Genomic DNA, 23597 nt, shown 5'->3' with positions numbered 1-23597 from the left:
TTTTCTATTTGAATGATACTTTAGCTTCTCCAAACTCAGCAACCACCAAGATCAAAGTACACTCTGGCAAAAGCACCTTGAAATTATATTTGAGCACCATTGAAGGAGAGCTTTAAGGTCAGAATACTTTTGAAGACCATGACTTTATGATTTTTACATATGATAAATACCCCAGACACTAAACGAAGGTACTCGTTGGGTGAGTTAACAAAATGCAAGAGGACATGGTCTTTGTATTGTGGCCAAGTACCTTCATATGGGATGGGACGGAAAGGAAAAAACACAGAAAATTTTGTATTAGCAGTTATTATATCCTATTCTCCTAGGAGTACTTTCTGGCAAAGCTAAAAACACAGGAAAATCATAACTGCTCTCAAGTAACTGGGTAAGTACAGAAATCTGAGTATTAGTAGGGATATGAGAAATGAAGACCCTGTTTAACAGGAGTCAGAAGCCACAGGCCTACATCCCAGGGGTCTGTAAGATGGGCTATCAATGACTAGAATGTCTTTCATTTCTTCCAAAGGGGAAGAAAAAATACTGTACTTTTCACTCTACGAAAAACCAGAGGGAAGGAATTTTACATCTTTTTAGGAAGTCCAGTAGCTCTTTAATTTTTTTTAAATTGTCATCAGTATTCTAAAGTAGTTTCAACACAATGTACTTCACCTGAATTTTGATCACATTGAATTTAACCGTGTTGACTCCCTCATTTTCCCATTCTCAATGTCATAACACACAGTGCTCCTTAACATAATACCTAAATTTAAAGAGAAGATGGAGCTTTCTTGTCGGTATAATGCAGACAACTTTCCTCGTTGGGGTGCTTCAAAAACAGAGTAATCCAGTTCCATGTTCTGACCAATTTCTACATCATTCATGTTTTCTTTTTCAACTGAACCAACTATCCGAAAACTGGAGCTAGGAAGCACTTTGAGAGGAACACCTAGGGCATTTTTCACTATGAAAGGTGCTGTCTCTTTAAAGGAATAGTCAAACGTGGATGCAGTCCCTTCTGAAAATGCCTGTAATTAACAACATATGTAATACATCATACATAAATAGCCACAATAACATATATACAAAAGCTTTAAAAGACAGTTCCTAGCAACTATCTTTTTAAAGAAAAAAAAAAATATACAGCAATACCTATGCTTTGTATAGTAGTATTTCAAGGAGGTAAATGTTACTTCCAGAAAATTTCATTATTATTCTGTGATTTGCATCAAAAGTTTATGCTACAATAAGCATTCATGCTCCTCGTAGGGAATTTTTTACAGGTGTTGGATTGAAGAGTAAAATAAGATCCGGGACACAGAAGTCTCAAGCACATTCACCATGTACATACTTCATATTCAACCATGACTTATGCTTACAAACATTTGTTTGATTACACAAAAGCCATGGTAACTGGCTGCCAATAGAGACTTACAGTATAAGGAAGTACTGACTTAGAGAACTATTGCTCATTGAGAATTAAAAAATAAATAGGCCTAAGTCACATTCTGTAGAAATAGCTGGATTTAGTAACCAAAATTTCTTCCCCCCATAAAAAAGGGGAAAAAAAGCCTAGGATATTCATAAGCACACCTACTATGACAAGAAAAATAGGGGAAAAATATTTTTAACGCACTGGACATTCTACTTCTGCAGTTTGAAGGCCAATCCTAAAATGCACACTTTTCTTAGTATTTTATTAAAGAGAAAAGATGGAAGGGAAGTAAATTTCTCTTCTACTATTTCAGAAAAAGGATTTTAGGAAATAGCTGTGTTTACTGGAGGATTTTATTTTCATTCAGCCTGCTTGTAGGACTGTTCCTTAAGTCCTGCATAAGCACCTTTGTTTTTCTAACATAGAAATTGCTTTTTTCAAAAGCTAGCACCACCTTTTTGTTAACCCCAAAGGACTAAGAGTATAAGAGTATGACTCCTCAGCCCTGCTAGATAACGTTTGTCAGGGCCGCAGAACAGTCACTAGTTTGTGACTGGCAGCACAGGAAGTTCTTTTTTTAAAAAGAAATCAGAACTTCCTACAGAACCACATAATTTGGCACCTTCTGCCTGTTAGGACTACCTTGGCTAAATTACTGAAAACAGCAAGACAACATTTGGATATTGTTATATTCATTGTATCCTTCGAAGAGATGTTAACTGCAGTTTGTGGCTCAGGAAGAACAATGAAATCATCCCCAGGCATCAAACTTCTTTCTTGGACAGGGTTAGTCTTCATCTAAAAAAAAATTTCATTAGGCAATTATGAACACATAGATTACTGTCTCCTATATTAAACCAGGAAAAAAACTTGACCTACACTTGATAATTTTGCCTAGCAAAAGAAAACCTACTTGACCTTGTAAGTCTGAGACACCTCACACAAACACCGAAATTTTATACCAACATTGAAGGCAAGCAAGTTATTTTCTTTCCTCTCTGTATGTGTGGTTACACGCTATGTTCTGCCCGTGCACTGGACAATTAACATTACTCAGAAAAGCCTTAAGATGTCTAAAGACTGATTTTTTTTTTTTTTATGTGAAATTGCATAGCTCCCTCAAAGCAACAGCATTCGAAAGGTCAATGTTCTGTCACATATTTAAGAAATAGCTGTCTAATCAAACTATTTCACATAGTTTCAAGTATGTTTACATACTTCCAGCTTTAAACTCCATTGCTTCTTTCCTCCTTCAATTCGTTCAATAAGTGGCTCCCACACTGCATAGCTTTCATTGTAATAATGAATCTAAAGAAAGAATCAAAATTAAATACCACATCTAAAAATAAAAGACCGAGTTCCTTCCAATAGCATTTAGTACAAAACACATTAATAAGAAAACAATCAATCTTCATTTCACATTGTAGAGGTCTAGCATTAACTTCTAATGGTTTCAAAAATTAATAGACAGAAGTGTAAGAGATCATACATTTTTTGCAAGTGACATCATTTTTGAAGAATAACTACCTGGCTTGCTTTCAGAGCCACCAGTCAGCCTGGAAACTTCCTATCTTTTTAACACCTTCGCTTAACATAATGCAATCTCTATCCTCTCCTACACTGTTTAAGAATAGAGATCAAAAACTTCAGCACCACAAGTACTTCATTGTGCTATGAAATAAAAATTAGTCTGAGCAAACTTTAGTCTGAATCTGGTCCACTGGTCATCTAGCCTACACCAAGTCTTTACTTTCCTTCAGCCACTGCAAATCTGAATAGAAGCTGTGGGTCAAATGTTCTGGACGTTCCCGTTCAGTTTTCTTCCTCATCCCTCCCCCTCTTCTGGAACCACAGTGCATTCCCCCCATTGCATATGATTAGGCATGCATCTTCCATACTCTATTACGATATGCACATTTAGCAATGAAAGGCGGCTAATTATATATCTAGTACAGAATGGAGTATGAGGTACATGTAGTAAACTGACAAAAATATGACTAAGATGTAGTTAACCTATGGCACAGAGCAGCTGCACTTCTGGTTGTATGAAATTTTAACATGCTGCCTCTGCAAGAGACTTACACCATCTCAGAATTTACCGTATCTTGGGGAAAAGAGCTGCAATAACTGGCAAAACAAATATGGTGTGATTACAAACCAAGATGCAGAGAAGATTTTGAGAAAACAGTGTAACTTCTATCTTACCAACAAACACAATGCTAGAGAAACAAAAAAAAAAAAGGTGGGCAATAATAGTTAAATATGAATATTCAACTAAGCCAAGCACATTGTTCATACAGCGAAAAGTGAATATGCAAAAATAATAAACACAGAGAACAAAACTATTCCACAGTAGCAATTGCCATTAAAATCTACTATTGATTGCAAAGTTTCTGTAGAAACCTCATTATCCTTAGTCATACTTGCCTGACTACTAAAGAACTCCTACGAGCATTACGATTTAAACCTATTATTAATTTACCACACGGAAAGTGTACTAAAAAGCTACTTGAACATTATAAAATGTGCAGAAGTGTTTTAAACTGCTAACAATTTGATTATACGTACCTCCAGTGACATATCAGCAGTGACCTCCATCAGCGAGGACCAGTTTTTAAGTACACCTGAAAACACAGACTCTACTAACAATAAAGGGACAGTACGATGTCCCAGACCACATTCCAAGGTGATCTGAACTGATTTCACTACAATGTCAAATTTCTCTTGTTTCAGAATATGTTCACGGTCCTTAAAAGTTTCTGTTGCTTCTGTGGCTACATCAACACCAAGAAACCAAGCACTGCACTGATCTATAGGCTTCACTTGCCACAAATTCTCAGAAACTTCAGTTGCTCCTCTAGAATCCTCCTCTGTTGTTTTGGGTTTTATGGCAGCCATAATGGTCATCACAGTATTCAGAATTATTGGTGAGATCTTGAACAAAGAAAAAAAAATCCTTTATAGCTCAAAACATTTTAAGACTGATTAACATACAAAATGTATGATAAATGGAAATGACAAATACCTCTTGGGTTCTTCATACAGGTACACAGCATTAAAGGCCCTTATAAGAGATGCAACTTAAATTCCAAAATGAAGAAACAGAATCCATTCATGGACATCCTCTTATTTTCCTTTCCTACAAGATTGCCCAGTTCCTCCCTCACAATTGCACAGGCTCAAGAACAAAACTCTCAGATTGGAATTTCACTTTTACTGATACGTGGTACTCCCATAACAGCAGTCAATATCAACCTTTTCCCTAGTACACTATAAAACGTGAATTTATTTTTAAGATCTTCAAGGTGTTCAAAAAAAGCATGTTTGCAGAGTGATATACCTCACCATTTCAATTAGCAGTACAGTACATCTGTCAAAAGCTTTATGGTTTAGGAACAATGTACTACTGCTTACAGTTTAAGAATTCACCACTGACCACCTTTTCCAATCACAAAGGCAAATTTCTTAACTTTTTATAGGAGAAATAGCAAATTACACTTAGAAAGACCTTTACTATGGATAAAATTGTTAATTTACTTATTAAGAACAAGATATTTCACACTGTATATCATTCTGGAAATCATGTTAACAGCCTTAAATTTACATGCACTTGTGTGTGTGTTCCTGCTTGTAAGTCTCTCTGAAGAGAAAAATAGTGGCGGTGGCAGCAGTGGGAAGGGTCGTTTCATAAATTTGGAAGAACTGTTAGGAAGAATCCTACCTGAAGTATTTAAATTAGTCCTTTTTTTCCAAGAGATTGCCAAAACAAGGAACATGTAATGATTTTTTCCAGCACAGAGCAGCTCTAAAAAGGATAAATGTCTATTTCTAGAATTAAACTAATGGGGAAAATGGAAGTTTTAAATAGCAATACGTAAATTAAAAGAAAAAAAAGCTACAGCTTGAGAAACACACCAGTTCTTCCAAAGACAGTTTTAATAATCTTACCTTTATAGTGAGTTCTTCTATTGTTACTACCACAGTTTGTAACCCTGAGACATGCATCATATTTTCCATGACCAAAGAACATGGCCGTAACACCTGAGTGAAAAATATAATTTGATTAATAAGGTAACTCCTGGAATCTAACCTTTCCAAATAGTCTTTTATTTTTTAATCCCAGAGGCCAAAGGAATGCTGAACTCATAAGATAACGACACATTTCAGAGTAACAGCATTCTTTCCCTAGCCTTACTGTGCTTCATTCCAGCATTCAAATTTGCACAAAAGCCATTTTGTACTGGAAGGTTAAACATTAGTGAAATAAAAGCTCTTGACATAAGGCTTAAAAACCAGACAAAACAAAAACACAACACACAGACTGATGGTATAGTCAAAAAAGTCCTGAATACTTAAGAAAACTAAATGCATAAGGAAAGATACCGTGTGCGAGATGAACTACACAGGCCACCTTTGTGGCTCCATGCCCCCTGCCAGGAATGAGTAGATGAAGTTCCAGACAACTTGCTGATCAGCCTATTCTACTGCAACAAGTAAACTGACAGGCAGTAAACAAAGTTGCAGAGAGGTATTCTTAGTCTTCAAAACCCCTCATATAATTTCTTCACTAAGAAACTTCTAATTTAATTTACAAATGCACTACACAGGTTTTAGACAGAGCTCTGCATGATGAAGTCTTGCACCTACTGATAAAAGATTCACCTTTAAATGGTGCATCACAAATGCACAGTCGCTTCCTATCTTCATAATAATCAGTGATACAAAAACTGAATTTTCTGAGTGCTATGGATATGCCAACTAAAGGACACACCTACCAACAGTTCTCATTACTTTTTTCATTATGAAAAACAAGTTTTCCTACCGTAGTGACACTCTTGTCCTGTTTTTCTTTGAGAAAGGCACAGGCCAAGACCTTGAAGCCCTTCACTTGAGCAGTCATCCTTTGTGCAACCTTTCCAGATGTCAGAGAAAAGTCACATTGGAAGGAAACTTTTAAGGCGGGGGCATCAGCGTTGGTCAAATTCGCAACAAATACAATTTCTGGATCCATGATCACAGCTTTTACTGTCATATTTGGCCGTACAGATATTTCTGTGAAAATAAGTAAAAAAACCTCTTGAACATAAAAGGTTTGAAAGCATTATTATGTAAATAATACCTAAATGACACATGAAAATTGCTACGGAATTTAGAGGTACAAATCTAACAAATAATGTCTCCATTTTTACAGGAATACTTTGCTGAAACTCAATATCACACAGTGTCCAGAAATCAGCAGCAAACTGGTCAGGAGTTTTGTTTTCAAGAAACTGTTTGTCGCAATATTTTAACAAGACAGCATTAGCGCTATAGACTGTAGTCAACGTAAGCACTGGCTCTACAAAGCCAAGTTGCAAACAGTTACCTTCTGGCTTAGTATCTAAAGTAACTAATTTCTTTAGAGTGAAGATTTACTAACTGAAACCAAATTATCGATATACAATTTCTTGTCTGAGTATCTACTCAGTCTCCAAACAGAAAGAGAGAATCGTATTATATTTATCTCAGTTAAAAGCACGACTCTCTAACCTAGTGATGGATCAAGTCACTTTGGTTCTCAATGATAGGCAGTATAGTGGTGTGTGACCCTCCTGCACACCAGGACTCATATGGGTTACTCACACCTAACACTTGCTGAAAATATCGGAACATCACACCTATGCAAAGGAACAGGTGCCAAGCTGAGGCTCAGTGCACTACAGCAAAAGCGAAGAAAGCCAGGCATCATGGGCTGCAGCCAGCAACACATTTGGGTAGTCCTGAGCAGCCCCTGCAAGCGCCTTTTTTCTGGAGTGTGTACTATCCCTCCCTCATCACAGGACTTGTGCATATCTCCAACAAGGAAAGAGGAGAGGAAGTGAACTGCTGACATCACTAGGGCAATTCATAAAACCTAAGGCTCACTCCTAGCACTCTGCCAAGTTCCCCAAAAGAAATGGAGGGCTGTTGGGAACCAGCTAGACAACACCAGCCACAGATTAGGTCTGACCATAACTCAGGCAAGCCTAGCAATCACTTAAAACCAAACAAACAAAACACTCAGAAGTGGTCTTTCTTGCCCTTGTTTCATCATGCTTTACCTTCAGTCTTCAACCAAAAAGAGGAAAGATCTTCAACAAAAACTTAGTTTTCCATAACTGAACTGAAATAATAACCTACAGTTTCAAAATACACAACTTGCAGAAGTAAGGGTAAGACATTCTTCGCCACTCACATTTAAAGACTAAGTTGTCCTTTTTACTTCCTTATCTACTATCTATGTGGCGCTTTTTACCCTCAGGATGCTTCCTTTGCAATATTACATGGGTAAAAAACCTGTTTAGCATGAGCGATTTTCAATATTTAGCTCTGCTGGAGAACACAACTCCACTATTTAACACAGCAGTTTTAGAACTACTACTGCTTACAACAGTCTATGATATCAGTGGCCAATTTACACATTATAAAGAACAAACTCATTTCTTAAGTCTGATAGCAACATAGCATCTTGAAAACTTTGGGATGATTTATTTTCAGTATGAAGTCTGTAAAGGAGGTGAGTGGGGTTGGAAATCAGTTTTACAGACCTGTTTCTGGCTTGGATTTTCCAGAAGCAACATGCTTTAATTGGAACTGCGCAGATCTTTCAGTTGAGGGTGCCGGCACTGAGTTAATGAAAAAATCTGCTACTGTCAACAAAAACTCCATGCTGGCACATATGTACAGCTTGTCAAGGACAGCAACGACTTCAGTTCCATTTTCATCCTGCTTGTAGCTTATATCTATCATAGAACTGTCATTTGTGTCATCTTTCTTGTCTATCATTCTGGAAAACAAGTTTTATAAGAAATATTTCAAACATCATAACACATGGATCTAGAAAAACGAGAATGCGTAAGTAGTGCCATTTATAAAAAAGAATTACAACATAAGCAATCAGTGTTTCCTCCAGAAATAGAAGGGTATAGACTTCTCTAACAGAAGAGTAATTTCAATTTTAAATTTTTGTGCTACAGTTTTGGAACTACATATGCAGTGCGTAACAATCAGACTAAAGTTTCGGTGCATAGAACCCTCTAGCTGAGGCTGTTTTCTCTCTACTCAGCTCTTCTACACAGTTTAATATAATACTCGAGCCTCCCAGTTATTTTTTTTGTTTGTTTTGGATAACCCGGGAAATCAACATATAAAAGAAGAAACTTGCTTAACACTATTAAAATTACATCATTCCTTGCTTTAGCTCACAGTATGAAAGGCAGCAACTGACAGCCCTACTAAGTTTTATCAATCCCATGTGAAACAAAGTATAGGACATGGAAACAGTCTTCCTCACAAGTTGCATGGAGTTCTTTCATTTCTGATGCACTCAAATTTACCTTGCAGTCACATTCTGAATTCCTTCTCTGAGATCATCCAGTGTACACGCCTTGAGTTTAACATTAATATCCATTGAGCCATCTGAAAACATCTTCCCTGATGATGCCATGAGATGCAGTCGGAGTTCACCAAGGCGTAATGTATCACTATGCAGCACAAGCAGAGACTTCTACATAAAGAGAAATAGTAGGACTAGTTACCACAGAACAAAGTAATACAACGTTTCCCTTGCTGCTAGCCACGTGCATTTTGATCCATGAATTGAAGGATCTGATTAGCCTGTTGCTGTCATCAGTCCTCCAATCATACAAATTAGTCCAAGAAACTCACTCAGAAAACAGAAAAAACAAGTTCGATTGTAGTAAGTTGTTTCTTCACCGCATTTCTCACAGTTGTTTGGAACGTGCAACTGAAGGATAATCCATCTGAACTCTGAACTTCCTACCAGTTCCTCCGCTCCCATCATGCTAACTCATTTACAACCAGTAGCTCAGCAATAAGTGGAAAGGGTAAGAAGAAATTAAAATAAAACCCCATTACAGTGCATTTCTTCCCCGAGATGCTCATTTCACAAGAACTTTTTAAAATTATACACCCTTCATACAAAAAGCATCACAAATTCCTGCATTACAGTTATTTTAAATGCAAAGTTACCACACGTTCACTATATATCAAGACTTATAAAGCAAGAACCTTCACATCTGGACAAAGCATATTAAGTCATAAAAACAAGGTAACGTTGCACATCTTTGTCGTCTGTTTTCAGCATAGGAAGGATGTTCATTATTGTTCGCACTCGGGGATATGTAAGAGGGAAGTACGGGCCACGTACACCTCAGATCTGCTTACTAACTATATAGGTACCATGCAAAGAACTAGCACGATCTAGGCTAGCAATTCCTGCTTTTCAAATTTTCATTTTGGATAACTGGAATCAAGGCTTGAATGACCAAATCAAATGGTGGGTGGTTTTGGTTGGTTCGTTTTTTTTGTTGGCTTTTTTTTTTTTAGTGTGATTTTTAGAAATGCACTTATGTCCTTCAAATTACGGACATTCTCTGCCCATAAAACCTCAAAGTTCCAGGATAAACTACATAAGTTCCATAAGGCAAGCATTACACAGCCAACACAAACAATGTTTTTCTATCCTGAGTTCTGTCCATGTGAGAAGCCTAAGTTCCCCACCCCATCTGTATGGTAAAAGCTTTGTCACCAACCTGATTCATATCGCTATTGTAGAGAGTTACTGAAAGTGACTCAAAATTAAAGTCAAATTTAAGCGTTGTATAACATTCTGCAGAAGACTGAACTGTAGAAACATCTTTTTGTCCAAAACCAGGAAGAGGACCTGTCAGTGAAAAGAAAATATTTTTACACTTCATTAGAACACTGGGCTTGGGGGTGGTTTTCTGGGTTTGGGGTTGTTTTTCTGCCGTTTTTCTGTTGTTGTTGTTTTGTTTTGTTTTTTTTAAATTAAGATCATAAAGTCATAAAAAAGAGGAAAAATGCTAAATCTGGAAGAATACTCAGAACAATTCGCACTTTTACTGAATATCACTTTGTTCTATTCAATGCATGCTAAAAATCACCTAGCACATAGTAGTTTAAGAACCTTAAAAAAAAAGCAGCTTTCATTTACTGCAGTTCTTCACTTTTTTTTTTTAGTAGTTTTAAGGAAGAACTACAGAAAGTACCGAGACTGCTCAAGAAGTTTGCACTACTCTTCATTCCAGTTTCTTCTCATAGTAGAGGAATTAAACTATTGGTCGAACAGGAATTTTTTTTGATATCAAGAGTGTTAAGTTTTGGACAAAAAAAGATTTTTGGCAAAGCATAACAATATTTCATCCAGAGACATACACTCTTTACACTAACACACTATTTGAATACTAATAACATCCCCGATAGTTATAACTGAGCATTAACATTTCGGGATAGTTGGTTTAGCTTTTTTCTTTTTTAAACCATCTGCAACTTGTAAGAGCCATTGATACAGACTGAAGAATACCACCCTATAAAATGAATTGCAAAAAACACGCTACAAAAACTTTTGACTATCAATAGCTCACACTCCATGTATGTGCATACATTCTTATTTGTAACTTCTCATGTACACAATACATATGTAACAATTAAGAAAAAGAATTTATTTAAACATGTTTAAGGCCTTCAGATAAATGTGATGTTCGAATGTGCAAAGAGCCCTCTGTCTAAACATATTCAGCTTTTAAATTGAACATACCCTCACAGAAATCAGATTCATTTGGAACTTTCCCTTTTTTAAGTATCTGTGTATCTTCAATGTTCTCTTGCACAGTATTTGGCTGGGAAGAAGCCCCTCCAAGGTTTTCAAGTAAAATTTTCATGACAACAGTTAGATCATCTTCACTGAGTGCAATCTGTAAAGTGATATACCCACAACTTCATTTTTGGTGACAGTATTTCTTTCCAACACAGAACCCTATCCTTATCAATAGCATGCAAATGTTGAGAAGAAACAACATGCCGCTTCCACCATAAACAAGCTGTCTAGTCAAAATGATCCTGGCCAAAATACCCTAAGTAATTTGCCTGTTTTTCCTAAAATACCATTTGTTACTTGTTATGAACAGGAGTTAGATAAGAACTAACACTCCACATGATAAACACTTTCCAGTTTTGAGAAGGCTCTTCGTCTGCTAAAAACACGCATAACTGATGATCATAAGCACTTCTTAACAATTCAGTCATCCAGAAACATGATCAGATAACATTAAAGCAACTGTCATTTAGTAGGCCTTTAAAAGAGTTAATGAATCTGAATCCGATTATAACATGATTGTGAAAAGAATAAGCAGTAGTAAGTGACAAAATGTATTTTTTGATACATTTACATTTTTTTACTGGTAGTCCTTCAGTATCTTATTCCTCTGTGCTTTACCAGTACTACATTCGGCCACAGCACAGATACAGCAATGAATCAGGGCTCATGAACAACAAAAAGGCCCCCCAGTCCATTTTCACCTACTTGAATGCATACGGTTAATGTAGGAAAAGAGAAAGTAAAGCCCTCTCTCTGCAAAGATATCAACCATAATTTTGAACTGTTGTATCTTAGAGACCTACATCTACCTTTTTAATTTCTAATAAATCCACTAAACACTCAAATAACCCGAATATTATAGATTAAGCCATTTAAAATCTTAAATCTAGATTTTATATGTTAACTCAACAGATAACCTCAATGACTTTACTGACTGTTGAGTTAAAGGATAGCTCCAACAGATCCCCAGAAAAACAAAGATTTATTTTATTCCATTTGTAAGCAGCTACACCAAAACTATTCATGATACAATATCAAAACTCTAACAGATCTATGAACTGGACAGTCAAGCCGGAAGTCTTTTTAACATTCTGTAAAGAACACAAATTGCAATGAGTTTACAAGCTCCTTAACTAGGCTAAGTACTATTCTGAGAATATATGTAACTTTTGATGTAGCTCTGCTTTGCCATGATATTACCTGCATTGGTTTTAGGTCTCCTTTGATACCAATTGTTGGTGTTTTATGATACCAAGTTGCTGCTAAATTTCTCTGGACTAGTAAAGTCAAACTCACAGGATGCAGAATTTCAGAATCTGGTTGAGGATCTGTGGACATAATGCACCTACAAAAGACAGCAGAAGCAGCAGAGGAAAAATATTTAATAGTTGCAGAATCCCAAATACTATCATACTAATGTAGCAGAATTATGGGTATACTTATTTTTAAATTAATAATAATGTGTGCTTACATGCACTTATACCCAGGTACGCACTTAAGATGAACTCAGTTACTGTCCTATCACTCCTTTCTTTCCAAGAAGTTTTAGATATTGTGGACATGTGTCCCTATCGAAAAGCACTCCTAAACTTTGGGCAGGGCGGGGAAGGTGTTTGGGTTTTGTTTTGGTTTTCATTGCCTATCACAGTTAAATAATAGCGCAATGCTGCACACAGAACATGGACCCATTTTCTTTACGAACACTTTTCAATTCAGAAGAAAACCCCATGTATACCTTGATAATTTCAAATGAGTTAGCTGCACATCCATGTTGTCAACGACTGGAGGAAGAGAAGATTCATCTGAAGACACCATCTTGAATTCATTCTGAACTCTAATTAAGCCAAGATCAGCTACCAAAGCATTATATGAAGTTGAAGATTCAGGAACAACTATAACTGGAGCTTTCAAGTTGACATCCATTAAGAGGCGGAAGCTCTTTTTAGCAAAGTCTTTCATGCTGGAAGCTGCCATTTCTGCTGCCTGGACAGTGACTGCAGTCAGGGCTTCTTGTGCCGTTTGGAAATTGTTTAGGAAGTTCTATTGATAGGCAGTAAAAAATAAGAGTTCTGTGAGAGCAGATAAGCCTTGCAAAAAATGCAAGCCCCAGGCAAAATGTAAGTTTGAGAAAAATAGTACAGCTGTGGCAGAAATATGAAACTTCTAATTCAACCACGCAAGTTTCAAAAGAGAAAAAGGTTAAAATCATGCACAAGCTAAGACATTGCTTACCTATTTAATTTTTAAGATATTATTAAAGCTATCAACTCAATTCATTACTTATTTTGTCATCCTTCTCCTTATTTGGCATTCTTCTATAAAGCAGTGCAACTTAAGTGACACTTCTTCAGCAAAATACTTTTATATGTTTGTATATCAGCTCACCGCAAGGTACAGGTCACAAAGAGCTGATTACATTTTATTTTATTTAAAAAAAATTTAATGTCAAGAAAAGAATTGAAACTAATGTCTTACCAATAGAGACATAAAGAATTTATGTAGGTAAATTATTTGGATGCAGCCCACTTTCAGAGACATTTTACCATCCACCCTTGACATATCAGCATAGGCTTCCCCTGCAGTAGCATCTGGATAAAGTGACATCTGAAATCTAAACACTTCATCTCCCATTATGGAGACAGCCTAGAAGATTAAGTCCAGATTAAGTTAGTTATTACTCCCAGGCAGTAATCTGTGATAGAATTATTGCTTAAGTTATCAAACAAGAAATATTTCCATAAAAAGATCAACTGCATCTTATCAGCAATACTTGGACACATATATGCTAGGGATAAAAAGCAATTGAATCAGCTATTTTATGGTATGTCTCTTCTCACTTGGTTATCTACAGACCATTTCATATTTCACCCACGTTATTCAGAATTAAACGCATCAATGCAAACATGATTTAAAAGAATTAAATATTGAACAGAAGCATGTTTTGCTTCCCCGAGATAAAGAAAATCAATCAATGAAATTTTACTTAATATTTTGTGCATTACATCGTACTTAGTATTATACAACACAGCAAATCAACTACAGTGTTGTCATTAAACAACTTAAAGAACTAGGTCTTTTTGCTTGTTTGCAATCTGCACAACACATCACCTTTTTATGGATTGTTTTTGGATCAACATTTGTAATTACAATGTCCTCAAGTCTGGAGAACACTTTAATCTTTTTAGTTTTCATAGCCACAGATGCATCCATTCCTGATTTGAGACAAAAGGAAGAAGACAGCAATTTGTTGAAGTGCATATTAAGTAAACACTTTTTTTAAAAAAAGAAGCATTATTTATTAGTGAATATAAAGAGTAAGAATAGCTTAGAATCCAGCATTCTACTGTGTAACAACCAATGCTAAGCCCAAGACAGAAGTCGTGACCTTACTACACATGGCAAATCCACCAACATAAATTGACTCTAAAACTAGAGTAAAAATTCCCAACACTATCTAGGATCTAGCTATTAAAAAATGGAAGCTTGTGTTATTCAGAACATAGTGCCTTCTTTTCTTTTAATTTACTCCACTTAGAAATTAATTGCCTTATTTTTCCGAGTCAAACATTTTCTTCCCTCGCAGGCATTTTGGCTATTAAAGTACTTCACCGCAATCATATCATACAATCAAAATGTATTCAAACATAAGTTACAGACATCTGAAGTGCACACACTAGCCTTTCAGAAGTGAATGAATGGAGGGGAATAACATATTTCTTGCTACAACCAGCTAATCTAATATTTAAATAAAAAACCCTTACCTTGTATTCTAATGTGTGCAATGCTACAGGTCTGATCACACACTGTAATACCGAATGCATTTAGCTTCGCAGTGAGTTTTAATTCACAGATATCATCATGGGCTGCATTACTAGACACTGGACAGGAAACACAAGAGACATACAAGAACTTCATTGTAAGTCAATTTTTTAAAACAAATGTTAGATTATTTGTTTTGTACATATATGAACTATTCAAAAAGCAACCTGCAGCTATTCCCTAAAAGTTACCACTAATTATTAGTCAAGATGTGAAGTAAGTCTTCTATTAACACTAGGTTTTCTTCTGGCATAAGAACACTCACCAACTAAAGCAGGCACACAGCAATCAAGATGACGTTTACTCTCCTCATTAATGTATAGTTTTCACAAACAGTATGCTGAATACAGTGTACATTTCATTATCTGGAACACTATCTACATGAGAAATGTTCGTTTCTGTATAGAGTAGCAAGGCCAATTTAGGCATATTAGGTGAAAAAAGTTTCCGCAGCAAAATTGAAGGTGCCTGCAGAACACAAAACGTCACAGCCAGCCACTGTAAACTGAATCCCAATGATTTAGGATTAGAAAATCTTGAATTTCCCAAACAGCACTACAAACACAAGAATCAACCACACAGGACTTGATGAAACATTCTTAAGGAGCTTCCATACAAAACCTCATACTATTTCAAGGTTACAGATACCAGTTATTAAAATAAGCACAACACCCTTCAGTTCAGAACTTCTCTTTGCTTCCCCAGGGCTCAAGAATGTTTATTTTCAGCAGTGTAAGCACTCTTCAGAGCCTTCAGGTTAGAAAGCAACAAAGCTGTGACACATGCTTTGTCATGTTCCAAAGCAAAACCTTTGGAAAGGCTTTGGTGCTGTTCACTGCAACATCATTTATTTGACTTCTATTATAAATGTCAGACCACTACCTAGGAAGAAGTTATATTGAGTAAGGAGAATTTGTAAAATTAAGCAACAGAAAAAATATCTGTCTTCTTTTTAAATGAAATTATTTTCTCCCCACGTACAGTTGTGCATGCCTTGTTTTTCCATCAAATAGACTGCAATGCTGTCACTTGAAATGGTATCCTTTGAAACCAAAGGCTAGATGCTAACAAGCAACAAAAGTATGGCCTTTCAGATACCTCATTACCTGGTCTAAGAGTACTTCCTTTTTCTTGTTCTTTTATTTGAGGCTTATGCTCTGATGCTTTATCAGCACTGGGAAGACCACCTGATGGAACACTGAATGTGAGAAAACTCATGATGGAAAGCAAAGCCTCTGTGTGAAGTACTATATCCAAACATGAAAAGACGACCTAAAATGAGGGCAAGGAGAAAAAGTAACATAGTTATTTAGTAGCAGTCTATAACAGCTCAGAGTTACTGTCATAGAATTGAGAAAAGTGTCTCATTCAATTTCACAAGTATCTCACCCTTCTATCTCCTTTAACTTAACACAACCCAAGCTCCAGAACAGATGAGGGAGCTATGGAAAGGAAGCTTAAGCCAGCTACAGAGGAGCTGTGCCAATTTAAAAATCGATGCTTCATGCGGTTATGCTTTTTCAGTAAGCTCTCTTAGTTCTGCTGCATTTCATTGTGGACTATTGAGCACTTCGGTTGACATCTTTAGAATCGTGTATAGATATTTTAGCAGGTACGATACAACAAAACAACAAGATTCAAAATTTGCAATCAGAACAGAAAGCACCTGAGTATTAACTCCTCTAGCCCATATTACTTAGTGAAGCCTAGCATCAGCTAGCTGACTTATCTTAGCCCAAAGCAATTCTTGGTAAATGTTGGTTTTACTGCTACATTGAGGGATGTCAGCTTTCTTGACTGTCAAGTAGTCCAGCCACTTCAAATGCCACATATGGCTGTCAAGAAGTAAGCTCCACCTACCACTACTACTTTAAAGGAAACATTTTAAAAGCAAAATGCCCTGCTTACTTCAGGAGTCACTGAAGCCATGGAAAACCACACATGAATAGTTGTTTTCAGGAGAAGTAAAAAAAGGACTGATTGAACACAAGACCTCTGAGAATGCTTGTTTGACATCTCATCTCGCATCTCAATTTCACTGTTAGGAACTTTCAAGCTCTGAAACACTAGGTCTTCGTTGCACATGCTGCTAAGTGTATCCCTCCAGAAATGAAACACATCCTACAGGACTCAGTTAGAAATAGGGCCTTATAAATTTTAAGTAGCTAAAAATGTACTGCTTCTAGTTAAAAAAAAATTAATACACTCAATACTTCTCTTAAAAAAAAAAAAATCTTTTTTCCTCCTGGATTTCTCTTTGTAAGCAGTTAAATATAAAGTAGCAAGCTTTAATGACGAGAGATTCAGGCTTTTGGTTTTGGGGGGTGGTGTTTTTTTGGTTTTTTTGGTTTTTTTTTTTCCTCTTCAATGAGAGGAGAAAAAGTGGGCAACTAACAAGTTAACACAACTGTTATACTATGTGAGAGACTTAAAAAAAATTAAATACATCCAGTACTTACATTGATGTTTTGCTTCGTGCTTCTGTAAGTAGTAACAAAATCTGGTCCATCAGCATCAGCCTGAAGGAAGGAAAAAAAAAAAAAAAGCCCATGCACACAGTCAGTCTCTACTGAATTAACTGAATTCATTAACTGAATTAACTGAATTGATTAAATTTATCACACACACACATAAGGATTATTCCCATTGCAAAAGAAAACAAATGAAAGCGATGAAGCCTGAAGAAACAAGTTCTCTAAATAAAGCACACGATCAAGGCAACCAGAATGGGGTACTCGCAATGCTCTGCTCAGTCACATTTTATAGCACATACTTTGTGAAAGTTTAACTGGCCAGCTACAAAATTTTCTCTTACCTAGGTGCTATTTAAACTGGATCAATTTATGCTTAGTACTTTGTCAGAACAAATTAATTTGTTTCTCTCTGTAAAAATTATGTCATTATGGATAAGAGTATGAGTAGCCCACTGGTTCTACAATCTATCAGATTCCCAAGTATTCATGCAGTTTTTGAATGGTACGCTTTTTTTTTTTTAAAATAAAAGCTCAAGAACTCTAGCTACCAACATATCACTCCTCAAATGCTAGTTTTACCACCTGTAGAGAGCCATCTATCACTTACGTGTAGGCAAAGATTATCTCACCTATTAAGTTTTACAAAGGTACTAATCTGTGTTGTTCACAGAGAAGAATGCATACAAACATTTGGCTTCATTTCAGTAATTGTGTTGACTTATGAAGCAAGTGCTGTATGGAAGCAGTGGAGAGTGAAATGAAACAGTAAGTTGAAAAACAGGTATTTGGGAGAAGACCTAGATACGTTTTAGATACAAATTCTACAGGTTTTAAAACAAGCAAAAAAAAAAATCTAACACAAGCCAATTATGGAAGCCTTATTTTACTCCCCATATAATCTTAGTTAAGATGTATTGAAACCTTGATAAATTCCATTTTCAGAAGATGTTCATCTGTCTCACTTGAAGAATTAATAATGCAAAGAGGATCTCCTTTTGAGTCTGCAAATAAAGAAATATAACTGTAAAGTATTTCCACTCACAAGCTTTACTCCACCTATGGAATGCCTCCATTCTAATTCTCTATTACATACTAATTATACACTATTCTTGCTGAAACAGTGAAGGTAAACATCTCTTTTCACTGAGAAGCTGCAGATTAAGTATTACCTTGGGAAATACTGTATTCCTTTTTTTTTTTAATTAAACTAGTCATAATTAACTTATCTTGGTCCTGAAAGAAAAATCAAAATTGCAAAGCTATCTGCATTCCTATAATTAGTTTTGCATTCCTGTCTTTAGGTTTTTATATTCAAAACCATACTTTTCTACTTTCAATACACGGCTATTTCAGTTATTATTTCAATATCACTTTGAATTGTTTCCTGACCAACCAAGGAAGCACATTAGATTTCCAGTGCTGCCAGAACTGGTCATAAAGCACAGATTCAGAAGCTCATCAAAACACTCTGAACAGATAGAATACTTCTCAGCAATGACCATTCCTACTCAAAGTAGGCAACTAACTCAAATTAACTCAAGCTAACACTAGCAACAGGAGTAAAACATGGTATCAAATAAAACAGATTAATTGAATCTAAATTACACAGTACAGCATCATTAAGTGAATTTGGCACACAACCTCCTGCCCTTCCCCGCCCTCTGCTAATTATTATTAGCGACCATGCCATCCTCTTGCTACAAAAGCTGATTGCACACACTATACTGACTGCATACCTATTTTCTAGAAGACTTACCATTTATTTCAGTGCATCTCATAATAATTTTTTTCAGATATGCTGCTGCAGCCAATTCATGATTTCTAATTTTGGTTTCGGTTCCAAGCCGTAGCAGTGTTAGAATATGTAATGGATGTCTCTCCTTCTGAACCTGCTTCATCAGGGTTATTACAACCTTGAATATGGAAAGGGAGATAAGTTCGCTATTTCAGTAAAACTGTCCAGATGTTATGGTATGCTGTTATAACCCAGCATTATCTCCTCAGCTAAGCTTCAAAAATAGTATTAATCTAGACATTTTGCCTTTTTACAAAGAGAACCTACAACACCAGTTTGTTAAAGATTTTGCCCCACTCTGTTCCTCTTGGCCAAGCAACCAATCACTTCTTAACTCCCTCAACAACAAAACAAAAATCCCAAGTCTATTAATTTGGCTAGAATTTAATTTTGTTGGCCTGGCAGTACCTCTTTACCTTGTCAAGCCATGCTTTACTTTTGTGATCAGACACTACACAGTGCTACATACAGAGTCTGAATATGGAAAAAAACATACTGCAAATCATACTGGTCTGGAAGGAGGGGCAGTAGAGAACAGAGAGCAACACATGAATTAATCTTTGACTATCAGATGCTAAGCAAATAATAATCAAGGACACAGAAATGTTTAAACCTTATAAGACTTTAAGCATTATACTGATTAGAATGTTGAAAATGAGAAAAAAAAAGTGTTTTTAAATGTAGCTGAAAAATAAAATAGAAGAACTAGATATAGTTATTAATGAACAATGTTAATTTCAATGCAATTATTTCATGAGCTAATTATCTTCCATTCTTGGGAACTAAAAATTGTGCCTCAACCTAAAAATTTACCACAAAAGCAATTTAAAGAATTCAAGTTTGTCAATACTTTGTCTGCATCATTATGTGGCATACTCTTTGTACACTAACAAATTAGCATTTTATCATTAATCACCCAACATATACAGTCCACAAACAATGCAGACACTACTTGAGTAAAAACTTCCATGTGAAACGTGTAAAACCATATTAAACAAGACAGAATTGTTCATAAGATACATTAAATAAGACAACATGGAGCACTACAGGCTAGCCTGTAATATGCCTCAGTCCTACCATTAAAAAAAAATTCTTCACGGCCAAGAAAACAAATCTGAAAGTTAGAAGCTGCCAAAGGGACTAGTGATACGTGTTGGATAACAACGTGCTGTTTGTTGACAGATAACGTCATCAGCTAACTGCAACTGTAATTCTGCAAAAAACTGAGAAAACCCAAAACTGGGGGTGGTATCAACTTGCTACCTGTTTACACTTCAGTTGTGGGAAAAATATTTCTAATGCCCTTAAAACTAAGTTTTCTTATATAATTTCATATCACTCACACAGAATATGTTTCCCTGGTGGCTGGGGATAGCAGAAAGTTTCTAGTCTTTGAATGTAACTCTCACTCGGCAATAGAATAGTTTTGAGTTTGAAGGTGGTTTTTTTTCCTGTCTAAAAAAATAGGAACCCAGACTTTGTATTGGACAAAAACATCCACAGAGATTTAGCGAAACAAGAATTACACACACAAAAAAAACCCAACCCCAACAAACCCCACAGTTAAAGTAACCTGCATACCTAAGCCATTTGGTCTGACGTTTGAAAAAAATGAAAAGTCATGCTGAGCTCTTCACATTTAAGTATCACAGACATCTTCAGAGAAAAACCCCACTTGCATGATTTCTTATGCATACCTATCTTTGTTAATTGATTGTTTGTGCATTTTACTTCACCTACAACCTCCAGACTTAGTATCTCTAAGGGAAAAATACCAGTTCTAGCTTAACTCTTTCAGACAGTTTGTTACTATGAGAATCATACGCAGCGTCATGAAGGATTAAGGCTGAGTGCAGAACATCTAAAAGAAGTCTGGTTTTCCCTGTTAGATGTATTGTGTATGTTAAATATTCTATAAATACAATATCATATAATATAGACAAAAGAAAACAGCTAAAGAAACAGCTGAAGAATCTGGGTTCTTGGGTTTTTTTGTTTGTTTTCTTTTTGTTGGTATGTAGCATCTTCTTTAAACAGTTAAAATTGACTTTATAGCCCGCTATTACTAAGAAACAGACTTGAGTACTGGATTCAGTAACAATAAATTTTACAGATGGATACATACCTCTTTGATTTCAAAATTAAGTAGCATGTTGATTACATCCTCATTTAATGTTCTTTTTCTCTTTTCAGACAGCATTCCTTCTGGAACACTCTTATCCTGTGTCAAAATCAATTTCTCCATTTCTTTGGTTTTACCTGAAGCATTCGATAAATTGGTTAACTTTTGAAATTGCCACCATTTGTTTAGCTCAAGAAACATATCCAATTCGTTTATTCATTTAGATGGCTTACATTCACTTAAGATAAGCTAGCAACATTTTCACAAGCAGAGCCTTTAATTTCATCTCAGGCAAAGGAAACAGAAACATGTTCCAGCAACAAGACGACTCTGACATCTCAATACCTTGCTAATTCTGTGACAATTTAGCCAACAAGATTACCAAATTTTGTCTTGTAATGTTTCAATTTTTTTTAAGTATTGAAGTATGAACACTGTCCTTGCAAAACCAAAAAAAGACTATCACTTACACAGCACACACTCAGATCTAAGCTTGCTTTCCAGATAACAAATGCTTTTCATTATTCCTGAAAGCTAACACACTTATTATTCATGACAAATTCCATCTCTGACCTTCCTTTTGCAGTACTGATTTTGCATGAGTTTGTTTTTCTTCTGCTTCACCAAGGTTTTCCGTCAAGACTTTGAGAAAGACATTCAAATCCTCTTGACTTAACACAACCTAGAAAACGGCAGATCACAGTTCTCAGGAAGAACACATTGTTCTTTAAACTTATCACTAGCTAGCAAAGCAGAACAATGTTTCCTGGCAATAAGAGTGCTTATTTAGAGGTATTTTGTCAGCACCATCATCCCTTAAATAACACAATGAAATAAATTCTTTTAACTGCTTATTGTTAAAGGATTAGGAGATTAAAGAAGGTTATGACTTCCAAAACTGTATCGATATATATTGCAGCCTTTATTTCGTGTATCTATGTTTTTAATACTTTCCTGTAAATGACATGCTACTTCATATTGTAATTCCAGTTTCACCCAAGATGTACCCAGTATCTTCTTCCACAGTATATAAATTGCCACAATAAATCAACTATCTTGAGGTCATTCAAGGAAGGAAGTTATGAAGCTGGACTTACTAAGGCTAATATTTGCATAAATTTAAATGACTCAAGAAGATTGTTTTTTTAAAAACAAAACACAACACAACACTGAAAAAAGACTCACTCAGAGAACTGGTCACAAAAACATTTGATTTAAGTTGGTCCTGCCTCATGGCAGGGAATAAACAAGGCTCCTTGACATCCCTTTCAGTTTTCTCTTTCTCTCAGTTTAATAAAAGTACACAGTAGTTCAAGTGTTTTATATGACACTTTCAAACCTCTACATTCACACAGATAAGTTAAACCCTGTTGACATCGCAGAAACTCATTCCACAGCTACTAAAAATTTGCAGCTTGTTGCACCTTTGTGTCCAGAAATAACACAAAAGTTAGCCTTACACTAAGTATTATCATGAGCTTCTGACCACCTTCTTTTCACAAGACTTACATTCATTGTATCCAGATACCCCGTGATCTCCAACACCGGTAATTTGTGAAACCAAGCTGCAGATAGATTTCGTTTCACAGACAGGCTTAAATTAATAGGGTGAAGTATCTGAATATCTGGATGTGACAAACCTGTCTCCATAGTGGTCCTTAAAACAAAGGGAAAAAAAAACCCCACAGAGTGAGGAAGTTAGAAGTCATATGTCACATTTTCGAAGTAACATCTTAAAATCTCAAATGTAATATCTCTTTAGGCTTAAAGAGCTTCCTGAGCAGAACAGTATCCTATTTTACCAACGATTTATTTGCCCTTAAGGTAACAGTTTACTATTTTAACACCAAATATCTGACACTGTCACCAATCATGGTTTCTAAGCAAGTAGATTTATAACCTGTAGAGCATTAATATTACCAATTAGCTAAGGCACTACTTAGTAAAGTGCACTTTACCTAGACATTTTCAGTTTTGTCAGCTGCACATCCATTTTGTCAATGACTGGAGGGAGCGAACTGCCTTCTGGAGACACCAAGCTGAACTGGTTCTGAACCTTAATCAAGCCAAGGTCTATTACTATAGCATTGGGGGAAACTGAGGACTGAGGAATGACTATAACTGGTGCTTTCAAGTCAATGTCCATTGCAAGCCGAAAACTCCTTTGAGCCAGGTCTTTTACACTGGTAGCAGCTTTTTCTGCAGCTTGGACTGTAGCAGCACTCAGTGCCTCCTTAGCTGTCTGAAAGTTGCTCAAGAAGGTCTAGAATAAGCGGTTGAAGAGAAAGGAGAAATGT

General features: G+C 36.0%; 1 protein-coding gene across 2 annotated transcripts in view; it reads right to left on the bottom strand.

Annotated features, from left to right (window-relative positions):
• The window catches only part of VPS13C (vacuolar protein sorting 13 homolog C), a 102550-nt gene that overhangs the window by 39541 nt on the left and 39412 nt on the right, over positions 1 to 23597 (bottom strand). For both annotated transcript variants that reach the window (XM_068410787.1, XM_068410786.1), the window contains 23 exons: positions 23259 to 23563; positions 22810 to 22957; positions 21874 to 21982; positions 21304 to 21437; positions 19140 to 19296; positions 18305 to 18384; positions 17369 to 17428; positions 16016 to 16181; positions 14852 to 14968; positions 14199 to 14302; positions 13566 to 13733; positions 12826 to 13130; positions 12291 to 12435; positions 11031 to 11187; positions 10006 to 10136; positions 8788 to 8957; positions 7999 to 8237; positions 6255 to 6484; positions 5381 to 5473; positions 4001 to 4366; positions 2651 to 2740; positions 2075 to 2230; positions 761 to 1025 (listed from right to left, as the gene is read on the bottom strand). In XM_068410787.1, the coding sequence (XP_068266888.1) occupies positions 761 to 1025; positions 2075 to 2230; positions 2651 to 2740; positions 4001 to 4366; positions 5381 to 5473; positions 6255 to 6484; positions 7999 to 8237; positions 8788 to 8957; positions 10006 to 10136; positions 11031 to 11187; positions 12291 to 12435; positions 12826 to 13130; positions 13566 to 13733; positions 14199 to 14302; positions 14852 to 14968; positions 16016 to 16181; positions 17369 to 17428; positions 18305 to 18384; positions 19140 to 19296; positions 21304 to 21437; positions 21874 to 21982; positions 22810 to 22957; positions 23259 to 23563 (3895 nt within the window). The remainder of the gene's footprint in view (positions 1 to 760; positions 1026 to 2074; positions 2231 to 2650; positions 2741 to 4000; positions 4367 to 5380; positions 5474 to 6254; positions 6485 to 7998; positions 8238 to 8787; positions 8958 to 10005; positions 10137 to 11030; positions 11188 to 12290; positions 12436 to 12825; positions 13131 to 13565; positions 13734 to 14198; positions 14303 to 14851; positions 14969 to 16015; positions 16182 to 17368; positions 17429 to 18304; positions 18385 to 19139; positions 19297 to 21303; positions 21438 to 21873; positions 21983 to 22809; positions 22958 to 23258; positions 23564 to 23597) is intronic.

Source organism: Nyctibius grandis, chromosome 11 (genome assembly GCF_013368605.1).
Source record: "Nyctibius grandis isolate bNycGra1 chromosome 11, bNycGra1.pri, whole genome shotgun sequence".
Taxonomy (NCBI): Eukaryota; Metazoa; Chordata; class Aves; order Nyctibiiformes; family Nyctibiidae; genus Nyctibius; species Nyctibius grandis.
This window is presented reverse-complemented; position numbering and strand designations above follow the sequence as displayed.